Below are 18879 nucleotides of genomic sequence, written 5' to 3'. Positions count from 1 at the left end.
ACTCATTATCTTTTCCCCAAACCCTCCTTTCCTTGTAACTTACCTCTTATTGTTAAGCATACTGCTATCCTTCCAGTCCCCCATGTTCAAAACCTAGGTGGTATTTGCATCTCACTCTCTGTCTTTCCTTATATCCAGTTAGTTGCCAAGTTCCATCGGTTTGGTTTTTTTCTTTTCTTTTTTTTTTTTACATTTCAGGGAAATGGATTTTGTTCTTGGAATCTCTAAATCCAAGTAATGATGCCCTGTTTCAGTGGAATTTGAGTGTGATCCTGTTTATGCCCATAGACTAGAAACATTGTCTAAGTGAATCTACATATGGTATCCCTGTTCAGCTTCTTTGCTCCAGAGTATCAGAAATGGAATTATTGAATGCTAAAATTTTAGTCATAGCATCAGTCTTAGTGATCCTCTGGTCTGACGCCTCATTGTTGAGAGTAGGAAAGGGAGGCCCAGGGTATTCAAAGTTAAACATAGTAAATCAAAGACAGAGCCAGGATAAGACACTCAGTCCTCATACTTCCAATCTAGTACCACTTTCCACTGGGCCACACTGTCAAGAAATAAGTGTGTCTTACCCTGTATAGAACTGCATACTGAGGTTGATATTCTCTGGTTTCCCTCTTTCCATAATTCAAATTATATATATGTATATATATATGTATATATATATATATATATATATCTGAATTCATTAAATTAATAAAGCATTTTTAGCACTGGGGGGTGGGGGAGGGTATAGCTTGAGTGGAGATAAGGATGCTTGGTCCCAGGGAATTGGGATTGGTAAAGATCTCTCAGTGTTCCTACCCCCTTGGTGATTATTCTTCAACCTCTGCTGGTCAACAGCATCAACATCATCACCATCATCTTCATCCTCATTATTATCAACACATCTTCTATCCTTTGCTTTAGGCGTTCAAAAGTGCACTGATGAGTTCCTACTGGTGTTCGGGAAAGGGGGATGTGATTGAAGACTGGTGCCGATGTGACCTCAATGCCTTTGATGCAAATGGACTCCCCAACTGCAGCCCTCTCCCACAACCAGTGTGAGTATAGCCCATTGATACCCTCCAGATGGTGGTCTATGCTTAGACCCCCATCCTCAGCCCTCCCATGCCCAGTCACCTTTCTGTCATCAGGCACCACTGTCTAGTTTCACAAGTTGATGCCTACTTTCTTGGCTACATCTCTTTAAAGCTCTGCAGCCTTCTAATATCCTGGATGAGTTCTTGTTGCTGATAGGGATAAGTGCTTTTCTTTGTTACAAGGAAAAGGCTCATTGGTAGGTAACAATTCTTATTCCCTTCCTATAAGGGACCACTCTGATCCCTCATCATAATGACAAGGTGGCTCTGGTCTTTTGATGACCAGACCACTGGCAATGACAGGTCCACCTAATAATCCCACAAGGCAGCTGGGACTACAGTTCTGGTGATGGACTTCAGGTCATCCCAGATTGGAAAGGCTCATCACCAGAAGGTCGACTAAAATGTGATTAAAAATTATTTTTGCCAAACAATGATGGAGCTATGATCTGCCTTATATATGAGAGAAGACCTAGGCTAATAACAGCAGGTATCCTCCAAGTACTAAAGCAATCCTTATTGCAGAAGGATTCTTCACTTTGCTAAAGGAGTTTATCTCCAGATTCTAGCTTTTCCTTTTTGTGTTGATTCGTAAATAAAATAAACATTTAACTGACAGTCTGAGAGCTTGGGGAAGCAGGGACATGGAAGTGGGAAGGGCACAGTGCAAGTCAGATAAGTCAAGGATAAAGCTTAGCCTAGGCATCATTTCATCCAAGAGTGATAGATTTCTGTACAGAACATGAAGGCACCAGCTTGATGACCAGTCAAGGGAATCTGTAACATCTCCCCTTTCTCAGATAGTGGCCTACCTTATCTAAGACTTCTTCAGAGTAGCCTTTTGTCCTGGAACATGGGGGGTGAGAAGCAGTGTATATTTAGGGGTGGTCATCCCAACTTGGACAACAGTCAAGCAGTCTTCCTTCTATCACTCTACTCTAGGCTTCGGCTGTCCCCTGGAGTAGAACCTTCCAGTACTGTGGTCTCCCTTGAGTGGGTGGATGTCCAACCAGCTATTGGAACCAAAGTCTCGGACTATGTTATTCAACACAAGAAGGTGGATGAGTATACAGATACTGACCTCTATACTGGTAAGTGGATATTCTTCAGGCACAATGCTGCCATATCTAGTGATATTTTTTCACTATGATGAAACAGAGGTTCATAAGAAAATGCTGAGTGGAGAAGGGTTTCTACTAGTCACTGAGGCTGTTGGAGGATTGCTTCATTTTAATGAGTTTGAAGATTTGAGGAGCTCAGTTACTCCTTGTTGACCTGGGGTGTGTTATTGTTGCGTATTGGGCTTTTAGTAGCTGTGATTTATGCCAGCTTGCTTTTACTGCATGGAAGGGTAGTAAGAAAAAGAAATAGAAAAGCAAAGACCAATTCAAGCCCTAAGCGAACACCAGAATTGTTTTCTCTCATCAAGTAGGCCCTATCAACTTTGGGGAAAATCTCAAGTTTAGAGACATAAGCTTATAGATTTTAGAAATGAAAGGGATCTTAGAGATCACATAATCCAGAATTTGCAAGCTATGACTTGCTTTTATGTGACCTGTGAGCTAAAAATAGTGTTTGCATTTTAAAATGCAAACTTTATTGTTATTTTAAAATTATGAACACCATTCTTTGCTTGTGGGACATACAAAGAATAGTGACAGGCCAGATTTGGCCAGCAGGCCTTTATTTATCAACCCCTGATTTTGTCCAACTCCCTCATATTATAGATGGGGAAACAGAGTGGTTGTAACCTGCTTCTGGTCACATCAGTAGTAGTAGCAGAAGTAGGATTTGAATTTGGGTTTTATTTTGTGAAGTATATTTCACCTAGACACTAAAGGTAGAGATGATCATGGACAAATGGTTAAGGAGTTGGCCTAGGAGTCAGGAAGACCTGGCCTGAAATTCTATTTTTGACACATACTGACTGTAAGGTCTTGGATAGATCATGTAGCCTCTCAGTGCCCCAGTTAGCTCTCTGAAATTCTATGATGCAAAGAAGCTGGTGATCTGCAGTAGTAAAAGGGAGATACCTCACAAGTCATTCCCTCTACCTGTGAAATCACAGATCCAGACTGAAACACAGGCCTATGTTTTATCACCCATAGAACTGCAAGAATGGGGGAACCTATAACAGCACCATGTCTTTAAAGTAATACTGAGGAAGCTGAGGGAATCACATCAAATCAAGAGTAAAGGGGACATCTAGAATAGAATGTATAAGGGTTTGATGACAACCAGCAATATAAAACCTAAATTCAAATCCTGCTTCTGCTACTACTGTCTATATGACCTCTCTGTACCTCAATTTCCTCATCCATAATATGAGGGAGTTGGACTCAATCAAGGGTTGAGAAACTAAGACCTGCTGCATCACTTGTTTTTGTATGGCCCACAAGCTAAAAGTGGTATTTATAATTTAAAAATAATAAAGTATTTTAAAATGCAAACACTACTCTTAGCTCCCAGGCCATACCTGGTTATTACTCTGAATCTCAGTTATCAGTTATTTCCATAATGCTTTGTCTCTGTTTAGAATCAAATATAAAGTTATATCTAACACTTATGAAAGTGGTTGAAATATTTGTGGGAGGACTTGAGGTACCTCTCTGTAGTCTTCAAATTTGCCTTGTTCACCTCTACCAGTCTGCACAATGAGTAACTTCTACTGCCCATGCAGTCATGGTATTCTTTTCATTCCCCTATTGCTTATGTACTGAAAAATTCTCTGCACTCTGCTTTGAACATGGTTAAGGAGGGTCCCATGCCATGATAGCCTTTGGGCTTCCATCTCTACCAGTCCATTATTAGAAAAGGAAAAGATTTCTTTCTCACTCTTTAACTACCAACCCTCTTTTTTTTTTTTTGTATTGCTTCCTCTATACTTGGGAAGAAACTGGTCAAGAGAAGTTTGTAAAGTGGAGTTGGCCAGGGAGGGAAGTAAAGCCCAGAGCAAGGATGCTTTTGAAGGCCAAGTTGGCTGGCAATGGGTACACCCAGATCATGAAGATCATTAAGTGGAATTGGCTAGCAAAGAGGAGACTTACGTCTGTATTGCTTCCACCAAGCAATCCTATCCCAGAGTTGTAATTGGGAGCTGGCATTTGTTCTGCTATGTTTGAGTCTGTTATTCTTTTAAAGTCTATCCTCTCTTCTGTCTCTGACTCTCTCCCTCTCTGACTCTTCATATCTCTATCTCTGTCTCTTTCTCTCTCCCTCTTATTTCCTCTCTCATTTCATTTCTTTTTCCCATCCTCTCCTCCTTCTCCTTTTTCCATTTAGTCTGTTCAGGAGTGTGAAAATGGGATGACAGAATGGCACTGTTGACTTGTAGACACCAGGTCAATGTTAGAGGAAGACCTATAGAAGAAAAGATAAAGGAGAAATTGAGTCTCATCTTCCCCTGATATTATCTTCCTGCTGCCCCAGGCAGGCTAACCAACAATGATCTCTTCCTTCTCCAAACTCATACCTCTTACTTTCAGTGTCATTTAGTTAGCAATCATACTCTTCCTTGTGGCATCTCCTGTTTTGTTGTCTTAAGTTGCTATTTAATAATATGGCTTTTCTTTCTAGCTACATTATGAGTTCCTAGAAGACAAGGAAAGGATCATGCATGTTTTCATTCCTTACCCCACTTGGACCGAGGAGAGTTCTTGGTACATTGTATGTATGTAGTAGTCCCATAAAAATGAATTGATTGACAATGAGGTAGGGCGTGGGATGGTTATAGATAATTGGAACAGTAGAAATGAGGAAAATAAGAAATGCTTTGGAACTCTGAAAAAAACTCCCTTTGCCCCATCTACTTACACCTATCTCACCAAATATAAACTGGTTATCCTATTTTCTCCAGCATGACTACAGTGCTTACAGTAGAGATAATTACTTCATGAGAGAACACTGGCAGTGAGGGTAAGGAAGACAGGAAAGAAGAAGGGGAAAGAAAAAGAGAGAAGGGTGGGGGAAGAAAACAGACAGGGATAGCATTCCATGCTCTGAGTCAGCCAGGTGCATAAGTGAAGTCATCATTGACTATTCCCTTGCCTTTATGGCTTCATTTCCAATGAGTTGTCATTTCCAACTCAACAACACTGCCCACATCAATCCTTTTCTCTCTACTCCCATAGCCACCACCTTAGTTCAGGGCCTCATCAACTCTTGCCTGGGCTATTTTAATCACTTTTTAATTGGCATCACTTCTTCTAGTTTTTCCCGTCTTTAATCTATCTTCTGCCTAGCCACCAAAATAATCTTTCTAAGGCACAGGACTGACTATAGCCTTGTTCAAAACATTTCAGTGGTTTCCTATTGTTTCTAGAATGAAATTAAAACTCTTCAGCTCATTGCAATCTAGTACCTTTCCAGCCTTTTTATTTTCTGCTACTCCCCTTCAGATACATTATGTTTCAACCAGACTGGGATAAGTTCCCTGAATTCAACATTCTTTTTCCTACTTCTGGGTACAGTATCTGCACTAGAAATCCCCAATGCCTAGGATACCTTCAGTTTTATCCTTGCTTTTCAGCATCCTTTTTTTTTTTTTTTTTTTTTTTGCTTCAAGCATCAGTTCAAGTGGTACTTCCTTCACAAGGCCTTCTCTGATCTCTCATCTGAGATGCTTTCTCTCCTTTCAAATTCTCTCTCTCTCTTTTTTTTTTTAGCTTAGTGACATGTAAGTGCTATCTTTCAGTGGATCGTAAGTTATTGGAAGATAGAAGACAGTTCTGTTCTTCTCTTTGTGTCCCCAGCACCTTGCACAGTGACTTGTACACAATTATTGCTTCATCATTATTTGAGTAATTGATTTGAAAGAAGGAAGAGTCAAAGCGGGGGGAAGGGTAAAAAGCAGGGGAGTAAGAGAGGGAGGGAAATGGAGAAGGAGGGAAAGAGAAAGGGGGGAAAGAGGAGAAAGAAAACAAAATAACAAGCAAAAGAACTTGTTTTGGGCAGAGATTCCAGATTGCTCACACATTTGGTCAGGTGAGGCCAGAGCAGGAAAGCACAGGCTTTTTCCTTTGATCTCTCTGGATTTCTGCCGGGCAGCCCTAGAACAGCACTGGAATTATTTATTTATTCTTTTTTTTCCCCTAAATTTATGGCTGCCATCTGTTTGACACCCTATTGAATTGGCTGATAAAATGCTGTCCCCTCCCTACTTCCATCCCCCAATTCCCACCTCCTCATTCAACCTCATCTCTGTTCCTCCAGAGGAAGCCCTGCGCTTGTTTCAAGGGTTGAATGGGAAACCAAACCTGAACTGAAGACCTATCATATTCCAGTTGCTTTGACTAGAAATGTCTCTTCTTAGTGATGATGTTTTATTTTTATTTTTTTGCCTTTGTGCTAATCATCTGTCAACCATATGAGAAACAGTCCTTGGACTGTGGGTTCTACCATGTTTCCTCACTAGAAGAATCAGAAGGAATGGCACCTTTGAACTCTTAGCCTAGGGTTATTAAGGCATTCTTCACTGAATAAGGGTAAAATGGTTGTGTGGAGAAAGGCCTCAATTTTGCTAAAAGCTAGCTAGGAGGCAGATGGGATGCTCTGGGAGCTTGGGGGAATGATAAGGGTTGGAGCCCAGAGGAGCCACTAGGTCAAGACACAAGACACAGATGGATCTCAAGTGAAGTGGGATCATATGCATCGCCAGAGGGAGAGTAGAAAGCAGATGGCCACTTATGTAGAATGGAATAGGTGGGGGATGGAAGCTGTCTTCCGTTCTGGCCCTGGGGTGGGCTTTTCTAATGAAACACACAGCCTTAAGGCCAAATGCTTATTCTTTCCTACTATATCTTTGGAGGACTCAAGGAATCTTGGAGAAGAAAAAGACTATTAGATTATCTAGTCTACCTCCTCATTTTACAGATGTCAAAGTTTTAATGAACATGGGGAAAAAAAAATCACATGTGACAATAGAAGACCTGCGTTTAGAAGCTGACTCTGCTACTTATTGTGTGGCTTTGGGCAAGTCATTTAACCTCTCTGGACCTCAGTTTTCTTATCTACAAAATCAGGGGGTTAGATTAGATCATCCCTGAGATCCTTTCCAGTTTTCAATCTATGACAGAATCATCCCAAGAATCAACTTATTCAAGATCATTTGAGCTTGTGGCAGAATCAGTATGATTACCCAGGTGTCCTGACTACCAGTCCAGGAATTCTGTCCCAAAACCCTCTTTGCCTCCCTCCTGGGACTCTCTTGATGAAATTTTCAATCAGCTTGTTTACTTTTTTTTTCCTTTTGAATCATAGGTCTCTCTTCTACATGGGGATTCCTAACTCTAGCTTGTCTGTAGGCAGGGCTGATGGGTCCAAGGCAACCAGGTCTACTTCTTTCAAGGCAAACCAATTTTCTATTCTCATGCTATGGAAGGCAGTAGCATCTGGATCTGGTCAGTGGCCCTGGCCTCCTTTTTCTCCTAGCATCTGGGAATTTTTGCTCTTTCCCCTGGTTTGCCAATGATGTTTCTCTCTCTCTTGAAGTTACAGCAGGCATGATGTCTGTTGGTCTTGCCTGTTCACTCCTGAGCATCAGACCCAGCTCAGGGGGAGCAAAGAGAACAAGATGGGCTTCAAGAGCAATCTCTTCTCTCTTTATTTCCCTGCCTTCCTCCCCTCATACACATAGCCCACTACTCTCACAACCCCCAAGTTTCTATGTGATTTTAAAGGACATATTCTTGGGTCCCCATCTTGAGACCATCTGAAGTTAATAGGGCTGCTCCGGAGGTGAACTTGTGTGAGAAACAAGCCACAGTTTCAACACATCAGGCGGGCGGCAGAGAAGATGATGGTGGAGCAATTCCATCCAAACTGTTTATTAAAACTTGTGGAAATTACTCATAGCTCCGTGCGCGACAGCTTTGGAGCAGATCAGTGCTCTTTTTTTGAAGGCACATGGGGCCCTCTCTGTCTGCCTGCTGTTGGACCAGCCACAGAGTGATGTCATAGGAGACTCAGGCAGAGGGAGGGGGAGCAGGAGAGGGAAATGTGTTTTACAGGGTGAAGTACACACTGGAATGACTGTGAACATCTGGAACTGATATTAGGAGGTTTGGAAAATGTTTTCTGTCACTCCAGCGCTCTTCAGGAGAGAGAGTTTGGAAGTTAAGGGCCTCTAAAGGAAAACTATGCTTCGAGGGTCTTATTCTTCATGCCACCCAGCCTGCATCTCTCTCACCTCCTGACAGTCTGATATATTTCAAGGGCTACAGCCTGGGAGGGTCCTTGACAGTCAGGGTTGTTTGACACTGGAATGGGGGTTGAAGGAAGCTGGGCAATATCCTTCTCGGGGTAGTCTTTAACAATAGGAGAACATACCTTTTGCCCTTGGTGAGGGATGAGGTCTGGTTGGCTCAGAGGGGGCTGGCCTGAAGCCAGGGCACATAGGAGTTGTCCCCTCAACATATAGGAGTAGGCATAAAGGAGAGACTTGTAGCTCTAAGCTCCATGCCTTGTCTTTGGCTAGCAGTGAACTGGTCTGAAACTAGGGATACTTAGGGATTGATTTCTTAGTCTACCCATAGCATGAAGCTCCAGGGGGCATCTTTGTTAAGTCCCTAGGTGGGGGATCTTATCAGGGCTTATGTCCAAGACCTTTTGATCCATGGTATAGTTAGTTGCTGGTATGGAGTAGCAGAGAAATACCTAGAGGTCAGTAACGGAGAGAACAGAAAGGGACTTAAGAAGACAGCATTAGACCTTGGCCTAGACATGGAACAGTGATCTGTCTCCTGTCCCAAAGGATAGCTTTGGTCTGTTAAAATTGAAGGCATGGGTGGCAGCTTTCAGATCTAGGGAAATTCTCCAAAGCAGGTGGATTTTAGGAACTGCATTGAGAACCTGGATCAATTTCTGAGGAGGACAAGCAAGATAAGGAGAATGAAGAAGTTAAAGAAATTAGAGATGTTAACTCTATGGAAGAGAAGACTTAGGAGAGATAGAATCACTGTCTTTCAATTACTGAATGAATGTGAAATGGCAGAGAGATTCAGCTTGTTCTATTTGGCACCAGAGATTATAACTCAGCAAAGCAACATGGCCAAGCAGTTAGGGCACTGATCTTGGAATCAGGAAGATGTGGATTCCAATCCTACCTCAGTCACTTCCCTGTTGTGTATTCCTGGGCAATTTACTTAATGTTTCTGTGCTTCAGTTTTCTTATCTATAAGACTGTGGTGAGTGTGATTATTGTATTTAATAACCTATAAATTCATTTCCTATTCAAAATCTCTCATCCTATAATCTATAGGAAGTCAGATTCAGACTCCTTATGAAAAAAAAAAAACAAAAACTTATTAACAATTAGAGCTATCCAAAAGTGGAGTTAACTACCTTGAATGTTTGTGAATTTGCCATCACTGGAAACTTCGTTGTAATGGATGTTATAAAAAAGATTCCTTTACAGGTACTGATCCATATGACCTCTGAGATCTTAAGTCTATGACTGTATCCTTTGTTGTCCCATATTACTGATCTAATCCCAGGTAGAAATTTTCTTCAGTGGTTGCTGTTACAGATATACCTGTTGGCACAGTGGCTTGAACACTGGAAATACAAATACGTTGAAAAAAATCCCTGATTTTGACCTTATAATCTAATAAGAGAAAAGGGAACATAAAAGAGGAGCTTGAAGGGAGCAGTTGCACAGGCAACTGCATAGGAGGCATATAACTGGAAAGTGATGGTGATGTGCAGGCTTGGTTCTTGAAAGGTAAAGCAGAAGGTCCATTTATCAGAACTCAGCATAGAAGGGGCATAGTTAAAGGTTCTGGCAGGAGGAAAACAACAATAATTGCTATAATGTAGGCATAATGGTATAGATGTCCAGGTTTTATCTTATTTTGGTCCTGTTCACTTGATGAAAATTATTTTTCATCTTTTTCCTTATAATGATCAGATCACTCGATATCATTTTTATTATACTCTAAAGTTAACAAAGGATTTTTTTTTTCCCACACCATAGGTACTATTCTTGTAAGTTGTGATTCTCATTTTATAGATGAGGAATCTGGGGCTCAGAGAAGATGAAGTGATTTGCCCATAGTCACACAACTAGAAAGTGACAGAGCCTGGCTTCAAATCCCGATCTTCTGGCTATAAGGAAAAAAATGGGCTAGCAAAGTATGTGAAAAGTAGTAATATGAAATCTATTTATAAAGTAGGTTGGAGCCAGATTATAATGGACTTTCAATGCTAAATTGTTTGTAATTAATCCTAGAGGCAGTAAGATGTTTCTGAAGCCTTTTGAACAGGGGATTAATGTGGTCAGAAAAGCATTTTTGTTAACTGTATGGAAGATAGATTAGAGAGGGAAGGAAGTGGGAGCAGGTAGACTAATTAGGAAGCTATCAGAATCATCTAGAGAGAGATGGTAAGGACAAAAACAAAGGAAAAGGCTGTGTGAATAGAGAAAATGAAATGGATAGAAGAAATGTTGTGAAGGTAGAATTGGCAAGTCAGGTCAATAACCATTTATTAATTGTACCAGGCACTGTGCTAAGAGCTCAGGATGCAAAGAAAGGCAAAAGGCATTCCCTGCTTTCAAGGAACTCACAGTCTAAGGGAGAAATGATATGCAAACAGATACATACAAACCAGATACATAGAGGACAAACTAGAGATGGTCATAGAAGGAAGGCACTAAGGAAGAGGCTAATTCCATGACTTTTTGTAGAAGGTGAGGTTTTAGCTTAGACTTAAAGGAATCCAGCAGGTGGAGATGTGGATCCAGAGTTCCAGCATGGGAAACAGCCAGTGAAAATGCACTCTTGGGAAATGGAATATCTTATTTGAGAATTAGCAAAGACATTGTTATCCCTGGATCTCAAAATACATGGAGGGGAGCAATTATAAGTAGACTGGAAGGGGATGATATTATGAAAGGGTTTAAGAATCAAACAGAAGATTTTATATTTGATCCTGAAGGTAATAGGAAATCACTAGAGTTGATTGATTTGAGGAAGGGATAGGTTAGTTTGTTGAAACCTCCACTTTAAGTATATGAACTTGGCAACTGAATGAAGGATGTTCTGGAATGGGGAAAAACCTAAAGCAGGGAGATGAACCAAAAGGCTACTTCTGAAATACAGGTATGAAGTGACGAGAGCCTATACCAGGGAGATGGCAGTGTCAGAGGAGAGAAGAAGTCTCTGAAAGATGTTATGAAGGTAAAAATGACAGGACTGGACAACTGATTGGATATGTGCAATGAAAGAAAGTAAGGAGCTGAGTACGATACCTAAAATGTAAACCTGAGTAACTGGGAGGATGATAACACTCTTGACAATGACAGAGAAGTTGGAAAAAGGGAAATATTTGGAGAGAAGGATAATGAGTAAAACTGTGAACATGTTGAATTTAAGATGTCTATGAGATATCCAGTTAGAGAGGTCCAATGGGCAGCTGGAGATATAAGACTGGAGGTCAGGTGAGAAGTCAAGGCTTGAAAATAGATCTGAGAATCATCTGCTTAGAAATAATGATTGAATCCATGGGAGCTGATAAGATTACCAAGTGAAGTAGTAGAAAGGGTGAAGATATGAGTGTCCAGGATAGAACCTTGGGAGACAGATGCTTAGAGGTAGGGGCCATGACTTGGAGAAAGATACAGTAAACGAGATTAAGAAAGAATAGACAGATAGGTAAGAAAACAAGGGACAGCAGTCATCATGAAAACTTGGAGAAGAGTTAATGACAATGTTAAAGGCTACAGAGAGGTCATGAAAGATGAAGATTGAGAACAAATCATTATATTTGGTGATTAAGAGGGCATACATAATTTTGGAGAGAGAATTTTCAGTTGAATGATGATATCAAAAGCAAGACTGCAGAGAATTAAGAAGAGACTGAGAAGAAAGGACATTGAGGCAACAATTGCAGAAAAGTATTGGCAACTGATTGTATGTGGGGGTTATAGGAGAGGGAAAAGTCAAGGATGATTCCAAGGTTGCAAACCTAAGTGTCAGGAAGGATGGAGATACCATGAACAGAAATGGAAAAGTCTGGAGGGTTTGGGGGAAAAAAGATGAGTTATTTTCGATATGTTGAAGTTGAGATTCTTTCAAAGACGTACAGCAGGTAGTTGGTAATTTGGGAATAGAACACAAGAGAGATATTATTGGTGGACATATAGATTTGGGAGAGAACCACATAGGCATGATAATTGAACCATAGGAGTTAATATGAGATTAACTGAAGGAAAGGGTATAGCAATGTAAACCTCCAGGCCATTGTCATTCATCTTGATTTTTGTCCTGCCACTAGACTCAGTGACTCTGAAAGAGAGAGTGAGGCTGACAGCTTTGTGCAACTCTGCCCCACTTAAATTTAATTCACTCAAAAGACAAGTAATCACCAATCATCCACTATTTTGTCCAAATATGATATCATTGGTCTTCTTCAAAACTAAGGATAGGGAGCCAAGATGGTGGAGTGAGAGCAACTACTCACCTAAGCTCTAAGACAGACTCCTTCAGATACCTCTAAAAAGAGAACGTGATCAAATTTTAGAGTGGCAGAATCCATTAGGAGACAGACTTTGGCAGATTTCCAACCCAGGACAGCCTGGAAGATCAATGGGAAAATCTGTTACACGGAGCTGGAGGAGCACACAGTGCATAGGCTGTACCAACATGGATCCCACCATAGCAAAGCCAAGCAGGAAGCCCCAGCAGTCTGAAGCAGCAGCTGCACTGCAGAATCTCAAACATATCAGCCCAGGATGGGAGTCCAGTGGAACTGAGTGAGAGAGAACCATAGAACTCCAGGTAACTACAGCAGCTGCTCCTGAGATTATCAGCCTGCAGATTAAATATCTGTAAGTCACCCACTTGAACTTCCAAGATGGTGGAGTGATCAGTAAATGCTCTACCCCTTTCCTTGTTGACTGTGAAAAACCCACAGAATATGTCCCCAGGGAAAGTTCTGAAACAGTGGAATCAGCTAAAGGAGCAAACAGTCTCTTAGCCCATGAGGCTAGGAAAATTGCAAAGGAGGGTGCCTCTTGCTATGCTGAAGGGGACCAACGTAGGACCAGAGCTGTCCCAGACAGCCCCACCTCAACAAACATATCCAAAATAACTCATCTTTTTTCCCCCATCCCCAGGGGAATGGAGCCTGCAATCATCAACACCAGGACCCCAGATGTGCCTCAGTACAGGTAGGGGAGTAGGGAAGACACCAGGGCAAATAAGGTTCACCAACCACTATGCCTACCTGTGCTCAGGAGAGGACACCTCCCATGGCCAGACCACCCCTCCCCCACAGTTAACACAGCTAGCTCCAGGATAACTCCGAGAAACTCAGAAAGACTTCACCTGGCCTCTGTTTTGCCACACCAACCAGCACAGCACCAGGTAAGCTACAGCATTCTAGCTTCTAGCTAAAAGAACCAGAGGCCACAATACACAAAGTCTCGAGTTCTAAGCACAAGAATAGTGGAACAGAGCCCTCTCTGCCCCAGAAGCAGAGATCCAACTTAAAGGCCAGGAAAAAGGTGATCATCATGAGCAAGAAGCAAACCAGAAAAGAAAAGACCATAGAATCTTTCTATGGAGACAAGGACCAAAACACAAATACCAAAGAGGGCAGCACTAAGACTATACTCTCATCTGAAATTTCAGAAGAGAATATGAACTGATCTCAGGTGAAAAGAGCATTTGTGGAAGGATTTTAAAAGCCAAATTAGGGAAGTAGAAGAAAAACTGGTCAATGATTTTAAAAATATTAAAAAACGAAATCATGGAAGAATTTAAAAGGAAATTGGACAGATGGAAAAGGAAGTACAAAAACTAACTGGAGAAAATAACTCCTTAAAAGGAAGAATTAGACAGATGGAAAAGGAGATGCAAAAGTTAACTGAAGAAAACAATTTGATAAAAATTAGAATTGTGCAAGTAGAAGCTAATGACTCTATGAGACATCATGAATCAGTCAAACAGAATCTAAAGAATGAAAAGATAGATGAAAATGTAAAATATCTAATTGGAAAAACAACTGACCTGGAAAATAGATCCAGGAGAGAAAATCTAAGAATCATTGGTCTATCAGAAAACCAAGATCAAAAAAAGAGTCTGGACAGTATCTTCCAAGAAATCATCAAGGAAAACTGCTCAGAAGTCCTGGATTCAGAGGGCAAAATAGTCATCAAAAGAATCCGCCATTCACTTCCTGAAAGGGATCCCAAACTAAAAACACCAAAGAATATCTTTGCCAAATTGCAGAACCATCAAGTGAAGGGAAAAAATACTGCGGGCAACCAGAAAGAAATAATTCAAATATCGAGGAGCCACAGTCAGGATCACACAGGACCTTGCAGCTTCTACATTAAAAGATTGGAGGAAGTGGAATATGATATTCCATAAGGCAAAGGAGCTGGAACTACAACCAAGGATCAATTACCCAACAAAGTTGATCATAATATTTGAGGCAAGGAGATAGACATTCAATGAAATAAGGGATTTCTAGACCTTCCTGATGAAAAGGCCAGAACTCAATAGAAAATTTGATCTTCAAACACAAGTCTCAAGAGAGGCATAAAAATGTAAACAGGGAAAATAAAAACTTATTATTCAATATGGGCAAACTGTTTACATCCCTTTAAGGGAAGATGATACTTGTTAATCCTGAGAATTATGTATTCATTATGATATATAAAAGGGATATACATAGATAGAGGGAGAGGGTATAAAATAAATGATGTGATGATAAAAAAATGTGATTTAAGGGTGCGAAGGGATTGTCATGGGAGATGTGAAAAGGAGAAGACATAAAAAGGTAAATTACATCACGGGAAGAGGCACAAAAATATATTACAGTAGAGGGAAATAGGGGAGGGAGATGAGCATTGTTTGAGATTTACTCTCATCTGATTTGATTCAAGGGGGGAACAAGAAACTCAGTTAAGTATAGAAATCTAGCTGGCTCTATAGGCAGTAGGAGGGGAAAGGGGAAAGAAAGGGGAGGGGAAGCTAAAAGGGAAAGAAGAAATAATAAGGGAAAAGGGGATTAAAAGGGAGGGGGGCTGAAAGAAGGAAGGGAAGATTGCGGGAGGCAGTGGTCAAAAATTAAAACTCTATTGTGGAGGGGAAGGGAGAAGGAAGAACTAAAAGTATAAACAGGGGGAAAGAAGATGGAAGGAAAGAAGACAGTAATCATAACTGTGAATGTGAAAGGAATGAACTGTCCTATAAAATAGAGAAGGGTAGCAGAATGGATTAAAAAATCTAAATCCAACAATATGTTGTTTACAAGAAATACATTTGAAATGGGGGGAATACACAGAGAGAAAAGGTAAAAGGTTGAAGCAGAATATTTTGTGCTTCAGCTGATGTAAAAAAAGCAAGGGTAGAAATCCTAATCTCAGACAAAGCAAAAGAAGAAATAGATCTAATCAAAAGAGATAAGGATGGAAACTATATCCTACTAAAAGGCACCATAGACAATGAAGCAATATCATTAATAAACATCTATGCTCCAAATGGTACAACATCCAGATTCTTAGAGGAGAAATTTAAGGAGTTACAGGAAGAAATAGACAGCAAAACTATACTAGTGGAACTATACTAGTGGTGGACCTCAACCTCCCTGTCTCTGAACTGGATAAAAATAACCTCAAAATCAGCAAGAAAGAAGTTGAGGAGGTGAATAGAACTCTGGATAAAGCAGATATGATAGATCTCTGGAGAAAACTGAATGGGGATAGAAAGGAATATACCTTTTCTCAGTGGTACTTGGCACATATGCAAAAACTGACCATGTACTAGGGCATAAAAACTTAACAACCCAGTGCAGAAAGGCAGAGATAGTCAATGCATCCTTCTCAGATCATAATGCAATAAAAATTATATGTAATAAAAAACCATGGAAAGATAAACGAAAAATTAATTGGAAATTAAATAATCTAATCCTAAAAAATGAGTGGGTTAAACAACAAATCATAGAAATAATCAACAATTTCATTCAAGAGAATGACAATAATGAGACAACCTACCAAATATTATGGGATACTTCAAAAGCACTTTTTAGGGGTAGTTTTAAATCTTTGAATGCCTACATGAATAAAATAGAGAAAGAGTAGTTCAATGAATTGGGCATGCAGCTGAAAAAGTTAGAAAAAGAACAAATTGAAAAAAATCCCCACGTAAATACTAAATTCCAATTACTGAAAACCAAAGGAGAGATTAATAAAATTGAAATTAAGAAAACTATTGAACTAATACATAAAACTAAGAGTTAGTTTTATGAAAAAACCAATGAAATTGATAAACTTTTGGTCAACTTGATTAAAAAAAAAAGAAAGAAGAAAACCAAATTACCAATATCAAAAATGAAAAGGGTTAACTCACCTGCAATGAGGAGGAAATTAAAACAATAATTAGGAAATACTTTGCCCAACTGTATGCCCATAAATTTGACAATCTAAATGTGATAGATGAATATTTTAAAAAATATAAATTGCCCAGATTAACAGAACAGGAAGTTGAATACTTAAATAACCTCATCTCAGAAAAGGAAATTGAACAAGCCATCAATGAACTCCCTAGGAAAAAATCTCCAGGGCCAGATGGATTCACAAGTGAATTCTATCAAACATTTAAAGAACAGTTAATTACAATGCAATATAGACTATTTGGGAAAATTGGGTAAGAAGAAGTTCTCCCAAATTGTTTTTCTGATACAAATATACTTCTGATACCTAAACCAGGAAAAGCCAAAACAGAGAAAGAAAATTATAGACCAATTTCTCTAATGAATATAGATGTAAAAATTTTAAATACGTTTTAGCAAAAAGAATACAGCAACTTATCACAAGAATAATACATTATGATCAGGTAGGATTCACATCAGGAATGTAGGACTGGTTCAATATTAAGGAAACTATTAACAACATTGATGATATCAACAACAAAACTGAGAGGAAGTCACATGATTATCTCAATAGATGCAGAAAAAACTTTTGACAAAATACAACATCCATTCCTGTTGAAAACACTGAAGAACACAAATTCATGGAACTTTCCATAAAATAATAAGCAGTATCTACCCAAAACCTTCAGCAAGCATTATATGCAGAGGAGATAAGCTAGATGCATTTCCAATAAGATCAGGAGTGAAACAAGGATGTTCATTATCACCACTATTATTCAATATGTTATTAGAAATGTTAGCTGTACCAATAAGAGAAGAAAAAGAAATTGAAGGAATTAGAATAGGCAAAGAAGAAGCTAAGTTATCACTCTTTGCAGATGATATGATGATATACTTAGAAAATCTCAGAGAATCAAGTAAAAAACTACTTGAAATAATAAACAACTTTGGCAAAGTTGCAGGTTACAAAATAAACCCACACAAATCTTCTGCATTTCTATGTATTACTCATAAATCCCAACAGCAAGAAATAGAAATAGAAATCCCATTTAAAGCTAAGGTAGACTCTATAAAATATCTGGGAGGCTACCTGCCAAAACAAACCCAGAGACTATATGAACATGATTACAAAACACTTTTTGCACAAATAAAGTCAGATCTAAGTAAGTGGAAAAACATCAATTGCTTGTGGGTGGGCCAAGCCAATATAATAGAAATGACAATTCTTCCTGAATTAATTTACTTATTCACTGCCAGACCAATCAAACTATCAGATAATTATTTTGTAGAGCTATAAAAAATATTATCAGATTTCATGTGGAAGAACAAAAGGTTCAGAATATCAAGGGAACTAATGAAAAGAAGTGCTAGTGAAGGTGGCCTAGCTCAAATTGTATGATAAAGCAGCAATCATCAAAAAATGGTACAGGCTAAGAAACAGAAGGGTAGACCAGTGGAATAGGTTAGGTGCTCAAGACACAGTAGTCAATGAATATAGCAATCTACTGTTTGATAAACCCAAGGATCCCAACTTCTGGGTTAAGAACTCCCTGTTTGACAAAAGTTGCTGGGAAAACTGGATAACAGTGTGGCAGAAACTGGGCAGAGACCAATGCCTGACACTGTACCCAAGAATAAAGTCCAAATGGATATATGATTTAGGTATAAAGTCTGATACTATAAACAAATTAGGGAAGCAAGGAATAGTGTATTTGTCAGATTTATAGAGAATGGAGAAATTTTTGACCAAACAAGAGATAGAGAGCATTATGAAGTGCAAAATGTATAATTCTGATTACATTAAATTGAAAAGTTTTTGCACAAACTCAATGCAATCAAGATTAGGAGGGAAGCAGAAAACTGGGAGAGAATTTTTGCAACTAGTGTTTGTGATAAGGGCCTCATTTCTAAAATATATAGAGAACTGAGTCAAATTTACAAGAATACAAGTCATTCCCCAGTTGATACATGGTCAAAGGATATGAACAGGCAGTTTTCAGAGCAAGAAATTAAAGTTATCTATAGTCATATGAAAAAATGCCCTAAATCACTATTGATTAGAGAGATGCAAATCAAAACAACTCTGATGTACCACATCACACCTATCAGATTAGCTAACATGACAGAACAGGAAGATGATAAATGTTGGAGAGGATGTGGGAGAGTTGGAACACTAATTCATTGTTGGTGTAGCTATGAGCTGATCCAACCACTCTGGAGAGTCATTTGAATCTATGCCCAAAGGGCTACAAAAATATGTATACCCTTTGACCCAGCAATATTGCTTCTAGGACTGTATCCTAAAAAGACCATAAAAATGGGACAAGGTCCCACATGTACAAAAATATTTATAGCAGCTCTTTTTGTGGTGGCCAAAAACTGGAAATCAAAGGGATGCCCATCAATTCAGGAGTGG

General features: G+C 39.4%; 1 protein-coding gene and 1 long non-coding RNA gene across 2 annotated transcripts in view; one reads left to right on the top strand and one right to left on the bottom strand.

Annotated features, from left to right (window-relative positions):
- The window catches only part of ASTN2 (astrotactin 2), a 1124306-nt gene that overhangs the window by 832713 nt on the left and 272714 nt on the right, over positions 1-18879 (top strand). Inside the window, exons 18-19 of the mRNA XM_072631748.1 lie at positions 916-1049; positions 2031-2179. Coding sequence (XP_072487849.1) covers positions 916-1049; positions 2031-2179 — 283 coding nt within the window. The remainder of the gene's footprint in view (positions 1-915; positions 1050-2030; positions 2180-18879) is intronic.
- LOC140519064 (uncharacterized) overlaps positions 1-18879 on the bottom strand; it is a 71796-nt gene that overhangs the window by 38681 nt on the left and 14236 nt on the right. The gene's annotated exons all lie outside the window — the stretch shown is intronic.

The sequence above is a fragment of the Notamacropus eugenii genome, chromosome 1, assembly GCF_028372415.1.
Source record: "Notamacropus eugenii isolate mMacEug1 chromosome 1, mMacEug1.pri_v2, whole genome shotgun sequence".
Taxonomy (NCBI): domain Eukaryota; kingdom Metazoa; phylum Chordata; class Mammalia; order Diprotodontia; family Macropodidae; genus Notamacropus; species Notamacropus eugenii.
The sequence above is the reverse complement of the archived record's forward strand: the minus strand, read 5'-3'. Positions and strand labels throughout refer to the sequence as shown.